This window comes from Triticum urartu, chromosome 3A, assembly GCF_056163025.1.
Source record: "Triticum urartu cultivar PI428250 chromosome 3A, HENAU_Tu73, whole genome shotgun sequence".
Classification (NCBI taxonomy): domain Eukaryota; kingdom Viridiplantae; phylum Streptophyta; class Magnoliopsida; order Poales; family Poaceae; genus Triticum; species Triticum urartu.
In genome coordinates this window covers 712,843,707-712,852,453 of record NC_141875.1, presented here as the reverse complement: position 1 = coordinate 712,852,453, position 8,747 = coordinate 712,843,707, and the positions used below count along the sequence as shown (strand labels likewise).

At 46.2% G+C, this 8,747-nt stretch overlaps 2 protein-coding genes across 2 annotated transcripts; one reads left to right on the top strand and one right to left on the bottom strand.

Annotated features, from left to right (window-relative positions):
- Positions 1–3,055: 3,055 nt before the first annotated feature.
- Positions 3,056–4,652, top strand: LOC147982043 (uncharacterized). The gene is made up of 3 exons (XM_087516183.1): positions 3,056–3,329; positions 4,093–4,474; positions 4,556–4,652. The coding sequence occupies exons 1-3, from the start codon at positions 3,056–3,058 to the stop codon at positions 4,650–4,652; spliced, it is 753 nt and encodes a 250-aa protein (XP_087372309.1).
- A 409-nt stretch (positions 4,653–5,061) lies between these two features.
- On the bottom strand, positions 5,062–7,005 carry LOC125547277 (uncharacterized). The gene is made up of 3 exons (XM_087516182.1): positions 6,406–7,005; positions 6,084–6,272; positions 5,062–5,196 (listed from the first exon to the last, which is right to left on the bottom strand). Exons 1-3 carry the CDS (start codon positions 7,003–7,005, stop codon positions 5,062–5,064), a joined length of 924 nt encoding a protein of 307 aa, XP_087372308.1.
- Positions 7,006–8,747: the final 1,742 nt, after the last annotated feature.

Genomic DNA, 8,747 nt, shown 5'->3' with positions numbered 1-8,747 from the left:
ACGACATCCACCACAAGATGGTTGCGGCGGGCAGGGTTGCAAGCCATCCGTCCGGGCGCCGGAGAATGCGACTCTGCCTCTCAAACGTCCGTTGTCATGAGGGTTGCTGCCGTCTCCTACGCTCGCTACCTCACACGGCAGGCACGACACGCCATGTTAGCGCCCGACGACGTCCATGCATTCACCTCCTGCTCGGCGCACCAACGGAAGGGTTGCGCGTCCACCACAATGCTCTGACACCAGACGGACCGCAATGCCTCCGATAAGACAGTGGCAGCACACCTCGCGGCGGATCCAGGCGCCATTTGCACAGACGCGATGGATTCCCATCGCAAAGAGTCTGACTGCTGCCGTCGGGCGGCCTCCTCCTGGGAGCGGCGGAGCGTAAGCCGGACAGCCATCTCCTTCTTGGGGTTGCACGGGATGAGCTCGGGGTCGACGGATCAGGAGGAGTAGGACTCGGGTCCGCTTCCAGCCATGCCAGAGAAGGCCGGAGATGGGCGGACGAGAGCTTGGGTGGCGGAGGGAAGTGTAGTGAAGTGGCTAGGGTTTGGTCCGAGGAGCGGATGGGGAGAAATATATGTGGGGTCGGGTGGGTCGGGTCCGACACGACGAACACGTCAGGGCGCCCCCAATTCTGCCTTATATTTGGACTAAATATGAGGGGTGCCGGTCCGTCCGGGTGTTTGAGGCGCCTGGGTTGCTTTTTGCGTGACCACGCCATCCGCCCGTGTGTTTGAGGCACCCGGTTGTAGGTGCTCTGATAGATAGGCAGGGCCGGCCCATAGGCCGGGCAAAAGGGGCGACCGCCCCGGGCCCCAAGAGGGGAGGGGCCCAACTAAAACTTACACTAGTAAGATTTTTGGTAAGCACAAAACTGCAGCGAGAGGAGTGGCTAGAGGGCAGATCGGGATCATCTGCAGGCCAGGAGGAAGGAAAAGCCTGGTCGGCACTTTGGAATATACCTATACTCTCGAAGATCAAACTATTCATCTGGCGTTTGGCACGGCATTCGCTGCATACCACGGATGTGTTACACCACAGGAATATGGCAACCCAGGGCACATGTCCTTTGTGTGGATGCCAAGACTCGTGGCGGCACACTTTGATCTCCTGTACGATGTCGAGGTGTGTGTGGGCACTATTGGATGCAGATGTGCTGCTAGCGATGGCAGAACTAGAAGAACCAAGTGCAAAGAGATGGCTGTTTGAATTATGCAGCAGGATGGATCACTCCAAGTTTACAACAATGGTTGTCACACTTTGAGCGATTTGGTATGCTCGGCGAAAAGCTGTGTACGAGGCAATCTTTCAAGCGCCGCACCAAACTATTTCTTTTGTGAACAACTTCCTTGCGGACTTGCAACATATCCCTAAGGTGAACATGATGGTGAGCATGTCAGCACGGGCGGCCAGGACTCAACGCTTGCTCGCTTCGGGAACCGACACTGTCAAAGTGAACGGTGATGGAGCAGTAGCTCGGAGCAGAAGGGCGAAGCTGTGGCTGCACTATGTCGAGATGAGAATGGCAACTACCTGGGGTCTTCGACAGTGTTCTACGAAGGTGTCATTGATCCAACAGTCTTAGAAACCTTTTCTTGCTGAGAGGGACTAGCTTTGGCAGAAGATCTGGATGTTCATGATGTGGTTCTGGCTTCCGATTGCGAAGGAGTAGTTAATGACATCAACTGGGGAACAAGTGGACCGAACACAGCAATCACACATGAAATAATAAGTCGTAGTTCTGGTTTTTCTTCTTGCAAGTTTATTTTTGAGCGTAGAAACTTCAATTTGGAGGCTCACAATCTCGCAAAGTATGCATATAATCTAGGCATAGGTAGAGATGTGTGGTTGGACAATCCTCATAACCCAACTATTGTACCTATGAACATGTCTCTGAATCAATAAAGCTTGCGAGATCTCTCCAAAAAAAGAGTATACATTACATCTGGAATATTATTCAATGGATAAAATAGAGCCTCAATTAGCATAAGCATAAGTTCACACCACATACTGATAAGTTATACCACGCTTAGGCAAACCAATCCGACTGCGGAGTTGAGTTCAAATACATTAGTCTCTCTTTTACAATGCATGTCTTAGTATCATAATGAAAATTATGATATATCGATTTCAATGTTTAAACCAATGCACAATTTTTAATTTGATAAACGTCTAGGCATCTGATTTGCACCAAAGTAAACCAAGTGAATCTGGACGAGCACATTAGGTAATCGAATCATGCGTAAAAGTATAATAAACAACATTTTTGGTTCTTCAAATTACTGAACCTATCATGCAGGCCACATTTTCTATGCCCTAGAAGTTTCCATGAATATGACCACCTAATATACACTAGAAATTGCTATAAAAATATTTGTTGGTATGTCTATAATTTATAAATCTCTATCATAATATTCAATATAACATGAAAAGATATATGAACACACGCATGTATATGCAAATGTGTATACACTACACCGTTTATGCAATATAAGAAAAATAAATATGAAAGATTGTCTTAACAGTAAAGAAAAGTTTTGGTACATCATAAATTTTTCATTTTGTAAAATTAAAATATTCAATTATATACATTACAGATGCATACCAAATAATAATATAAATGTTATTTGAAAACATTTTATGTGGCTAAGTAATAAAAAATATTAATTACAATTGTAATATGATACACTTAGTTTAAAATAAGTATAAAAGTTTAATATGAAAAACAATTATTTTACATCGCCCCGGGCCCAAAAATATATTGGACCAGCCCTGTAGATAGGAAATAGGAAAACTAAAATTTAAAAAGAAAAATAGAAAAACATGCTGCGGCATTTGATTTAACACTTGGAAACCAGTTTGAAAATTGAACACGACGTGCTGACCGGTTAATAGAGCAATTATTATCTTGCCCGAAACGGGCCTGTGTGTCTTCGTAGCAGAGAAAGTTAAGGGGAGGCGAGCTGGTTCGAGAATCACACTTTTCCCTTGGTATCGCCGGACTCCTCTTTCTCTCCGGCGGCAGGCGGCAGCGGCATCCCCAGCTCCACCGATGGCGGGCGCCCCCGACCCTCTGCAACCTCTGCCGCCGGATCCAGTTGCAGGTAAAGCAATTGCCTCCTTTTTGCTCACGCCGCCGCGCCGTCCATCACCGGCCAGTGCCATAGCCGAGCGATGGCAAGAAGCTGCAGGGGAGGGGACAAGGGGTGAGGTCGACGCCACAAGGGAGCGCACGGTCGACATGTGGTGGGGAACTGGCTGGCCGCTGGCCGACTGGTGCCCTTCACGACATTGTCTCTTTTCCGACGCCGCGGCGCCGGCCATTGGTGGCCGGATTACCTAAAGTTGTGGTCTTTACGACCCCGAACATTAGCAATCGCTCGCCGCCGGTCTCATGAGGTGGGGAACCGGCGGAGATTTTCTTGCTTTAAAGCCGTCGTCTTTACGGCCCCGGACATTAGCAACTGCTCGTCGCCGCCGCGCGCGTGAGTTAAGTGACGTTTGGACCGAGCGTCTTGTCAAGTCGGCCGTCTACAGAGCAGGAAAGGGCCTTGATCTAGGCAAAGGCCCATGCCCAACGGAAGGATTAGGGGGGGGGGGTGTTAGAGGGACATCGACCGGCAGGCATCGCCATTGCTGCCATCTGGATGAGCCAATGCTGCCTTCGCGCTCTGCTTACCACCCCTGCTAATGTTACAGTAGATCCTTAGCCTACTGCTGATGCTGGAGATATCACCAATTTCATGTCCCTCTGCTAGTTTGGCAGCAGCCACAGCACTTCATACATACATACCTATGGTTTTCTGTTGGTACTAGTAAAAACAGGGGACTCTGCTCTTACATCTAAACCAAGGCATGTCTACCATTACAAAAATTAGTCAAATTGCTTTTAGCATAATCATGTTGAAATTGCTTCAATTTTCTGCTACTGGGTCAGCAAACTGACCTGATTATATATGCATATTTACTGTATGTATGTATTACATAGAAAATGAAGTACTGATGCCCCAAGATCTAAGTGATGTTTGTTTGTTGCAGTAAACTTTCATAACTGAGTGACTAATTAACTATTCATTTTGTTTCCAACAGTAAAAGCCATTAGGGATTTCTACCGTGAACAGGGGCCAATCAAAGGCAACGTTAAATTAGAACCCTGTGATGATGACGTGGTCCTTGATTTTGATCACACAACAATGATGTTCCAGAAGTGCACGTACCAAGTTGGTACCTTGAAATTTACAAGATTCATCAAGAGGGGGCTCGCAAGTTCTAAGGACTGGGCTCACAACTACCATTTTGTCAGTGCTTTGCGACATCCGGCTGCAATGCAAGTGGAGAATTTCTTCCACCCAGAGTGTGTGGTCGTTTCTGAAGTGAATGGGTCGTTCGACAAATGGCTGAATACCATAGAAACCCCAGAACTGTTCACTGAGGAAGGCGATATGCGCCCCATCCTAAGAAAAATGGTGAAGTAAGTTTTGCCTTACACCCTGCAACATATGCCTTCCGTTTTTTATGTAGTTGTTAACCTTCTTCTTGTTGCCCTATGTAGCCAGCTAGCAGGCCTGCTCGAAAGTATAATTGCCGAGGGAAAGTGCCCTCAAGAACTTTCAATGAAAGACCTGTACATCAAGCTAGTACAAAGTTAAATGACCTTTAACAAGTCAATCAACTGAGACACGGACATGATATAATTCAGAAGCAATTCAAAAGTCAACTAATTTCAGCAGCCAAAGTTACCGGCACGTGATTGTTAAACAATACTCCCTCCGTCCCAAAATAAGTGTCTTGAGCTTAGTACAAATTTGTACTAGAGCTAGTACAAAGTTGACACACTTATCTTGGGACGGAGGGAGTACAAGGTAACATTCCTTTGAGCCCTGGAAAGCTCCCTGCGGTCACAGAAATCATGATATGTTTATCTTCTAATGCTGAACCTCAGCTTTAAAACTAAGGCAATCAGGGAGGTTCAAGAACCAAGTGGGATACACTTCATAGCACTTCACCCCGAGTTAAGGTTACATACGAAATGGCTAAGAACCAATCTATTTTAAGGGATCACTCATTAAAATCAGCAGCTAGACTAGTCCAGAGTTTGAATAAACATAAAAAACTGGGAAACAGGAAATATGTATGATAACGTGAGCGGTACTCATCGTGATAGCAGTACAGGTTTCCACTCCTACCAGGCAGCTACAAAAAAGAAAGGGACAAGAATCAGATGACACGTCCAAAAAGGCACAAAAGTGCAGATACTTAATGGCTACAGTGTGGTGAGATAACATGCTTTTGTCTATAGAAGTAACTGACTAAAGATCCACATTTTTTTCCTTCTAGTATAGTCTAGCTTGCTAGAAATAGTACCGTATAATTAAATGACCTTTAACAACTCAATCCACTGAGACACTGACATGATATAATTCAGAAGCAATTCAAACATCAACAAATTTCAGCAGCCAGTGTTACCGGCGAAATGAAAGAGATAAGAAGTTTGAAAATAGCAATGTTTGTGAAAACATCCAAGGTGAGCCTTGGACTGCTCCCTACAGTCATAGAAATCATGCTAGTTTTATCTTCTAATGCTGAACCTCAGCTTTAAAACTAAGGCAATCAAGGAGGTTCATGAATCAAGGGGGATACCCTTCCTAGCATTTCACCCCGAGTTAACGTTACATATGAAATGAATAAGAATTAAGAACCAACCGATTTTAAGGGATCACTCATTAAAATTAGCAGGAAGGCTTGCCCAAAGTTTGAATAAACACAAAAAAACAGGCCAACTTTTCAAATCCGACACCCCAAGTACTAGCATCCATCAGTAGCCACAAAGCAAGGGCTCAATCATCATCACCATCCTCTATTAAGAATAAGCTGTTCAAAAACAGTTTTAACTCATACCATAAACCCATGGCTCAATTTTCTATACTAACGTTGCAGCTGTGGTTAGAGTCAATGAAGCAAAATGAACTACCTCATTGATTGCCGGTTTTCACAGTGTGTATTGAAATGGTTTCTGAACACCCATGGTTATGATAACCAAACTAGTCAATCGGATGACTAAATGTAGATATAGACAGTACACTTAGAAAATTACGAGGGACAATCCGTTGGTAGTCATTCAATTCAATGTTGCAGGTGTCTTCACGATGGATGTACCACTCAAAACTTTCATCATCCTCCAACCTCTCAAAGTACGACTCGTTAAGAAGTTCATCATCGGTGTATTCTTCTGGTTCCTTGAGCTCACATGCGCACTCCGGATTCACAACCTACACATAGATGATAAAAACACGGGATAAAATCACCACGCATAACAAACGAGAAGACTGAATCAGCTACTATGGCACACAGGTATAAACTTTAAGACATGCACGGTGACTGATTGATACAGCATGTAGGTACCTTGTAATGAGCGACGCGATAGCGAGCAAGGCGCGCTTCTATCTTGCTGTGTTCCTCCCGTGTCAAATAAAGTGGCAGGTCAGTAGGATAATCGTCCTCCTTCTGAATATTGGCAAGCAAAAGTTGACAATCCTTGGCCTGGTCTTCCTTGCTGAGAAGGAAGTATGGCCCAAAACACTGCTCGCTTTCTTCTTTTGCCGGCTCTGTTTTCAGCAGCAGATCATAATCTTGGCCTGCTTGGATGGTGCCCTCCATGTCTGTTGCATGAGAAATCGGATCTTGGCACCCTTGGATGGTGTCCTCCATGTCTCCATGGTCTTCCTCGCTGACAAGGGAGTCCGGCCCGTAGCTTTCTTCTTGTGCCGAATCTGTTCTGAGCAGCAGCTCCATGTCTGTCGCATGAGGAATCCGATCTTGGGCCCCTTGGATGGTGTCCTCCATGTCTGTGGCATGAGAAATTGGGTCTCCATGGTCTTGGGCAGTGGCAGGAGCATCGGAAGATGATGGGGGCAGGTGCTTGCGGCGCCTCTTCTCCCCTGTCCACGCCTTGTTTGCCTCATCTCCATCATCGGCCAGTTGGCCAATCTGGACGGGCAGCATCTCGATCGAACGATATGACGGCGAGGCGAGCTGGGCGGCGGCGTCGTTCTGCTGGTGTAGCTGGACGTGGCGGGAGGCGAGTGTAGCCGGCAGAGGACGGGGTCGGGGGGGTCGGAGGCAGCGGCGGCGGGAGGTGGGTGGCGACGGCGGTGGCGTGAAACCCTAGGCACTTGTCGAGACGGTAGGTGGCAGAGGACGTGGTCGGGGTTCGGGGAGGGGCGGCGGTGTGGATGGGCGGCGGCGGCGGGCAGAGGCGGCGGCGTGAAACCCTAGGTAGCCACTTGTCGAGAGATGGAGGGGGAGAAGCAGAGCGTGCGGGCTCTTGTGTGTTTGGGGCACTGGGCACTCGGTGGCAGGCCAACGTAAATTTGATGGAAATCCAAGGGTTTTCTAAACGGAATATTTTTCATCTCTAGCACAAATTCAGTGGAATATTTAGAGGGCAGTGCTACGCGTTCGCTAGATGATAAATCGGTTAAACCGGCCGGCTCGGCAGTTGTCAACAGCCGTCCGATCAACCGCCCAGCCAACCAAGGACCTTTGCAACAGCTAGCTTGTTGCGCTCGGGGCTATGCAACAAGGGCCTTGTTGCAAAGGTCTGTCGAGACAGCATCGCTGCCCCGCCATGGCCTGAGCGCCGGAGCTGCCGTGCCTCCTTCGACCCAACACCTCGAGCAGTTGTCTCCACTCTGGCACGATGGCGACAAGCTCTCGCACCAGGCACACTTGCGATGATTTTTGCAACCGAAGCTATGTTTCTGAAACAACATCGTGTTTGTGATGCTTGGCCTCGTATGCTCTCTAACGCCGGCCGCTCCACCGGCTCTACAAGCGGGGCTATGTTTTGGAAACAAGAACCATGTTGTAGAAGAAATTTTCTTCATCGTCGGTATTTTTTCATGAAATCGGACCTTTGTTGTTGAAACCTTTGGAAGCAATACGCTAGTCGCAAAAAATAACTCCACGAGACTTGTGGCTAGCGTGAGTGCTTAATCAAGATCGATCCGACGGCTAATCAGGTGGCGGACGCTGCGTGTCCATCAGCCAGTTAAAAGGACATCATTTTCTATATTTAGGATCACCCATATATCTATATCTATATCTATATCTATTAGCAAAACGGCTCATTCATTGCAACAGAACAAAAAATCATAGGGGATTTCACCCACGATGACCCTGTCAAATCAGGGCGAGCCAATATTTTGGCGGACTAATCTGCCACCCTGGTTTCGCCAGCGTGTGGGCCAAAACCAAAACTGGCAACCAAAATATTGGCCTGGAAAGGAAAGTTAGGCTTGAAACCAAACACTGACATGTATAATCAGTCAACGCCAAATTTTTGGTATGGTAAGTGTCGGTCGCGACCCAAACAACCTCATAATCTTCAATGGTCATGACCACGTTTTGCTGCGTCGTCGAGATATACTATCACTCCCAACTTCGTGAAACCCTGAACATTTTTTTAAAATTATGAACATTTTTCAAACTCATGAACATACTTGAGATCGTGAACATTTTTAAAATTCGTAAACATTTTTATAGATTTTCAAACATTTTCTAAAATCATGAACATTTTTTGAATTGATGAACATTTTATACATTCTTCAAACATTTTCTAAAAAATGAACATTTTTAAAAACATTTTTCTTGAATAGGCGAACATTTCTATAATTGACAAACATTTTTTTGGAAATTGGTGAAACAATTTTTGAAATTCACGAACATTTTTTAAAATGTATGAT

Bases quoted from the DNA above. Each gene is read 5' to 3' on its own strand.
- LOC125547277 (XM_087516182.1), bottom strand. From the start codon at position 7,005: ATGCTGCCCGTCCAGATTGGCCAACTGGCCGATGATGGAGATGAGGCA. The intron at 6,273-6,405 runs GTACCTACATGC...ATCTATGTGTAG, and splicing joins ATCGCGTCGCTCATTACAAG to GTTGTGAATCCGGAGTGCGC. The intron at 5,197-6,083 runs GTACTGTCTATA...TCTTTTTTGTAG, and splicing joins TCCCTCGTAATTTTCTAAGT to CTGCCTGGTAGGAGTGGAAA.
- LOC147982043 (XM_087516183.1), top strand. From the start codon at position 3,056: ATGGCGGGCGCCCCCGACCCTCTGCAACCTCTGCCGCCGGATCCAGTT. The intron at 3,330-4,092 runs GTGGCCGGATTA...TGTTTCCAACAG, and splicing joins CGCCGCGGCGCCGGCCATTG to TAAAAGCCATTAGGGATTTC. The intron at 4,475-4,555 runs GTAAGTTTTGCC...TGCCCTATGTAG, and splicing joins ATCCTAAGAAAAATGGTGAA to CCAGCTAGCAGGCCTGCTCG.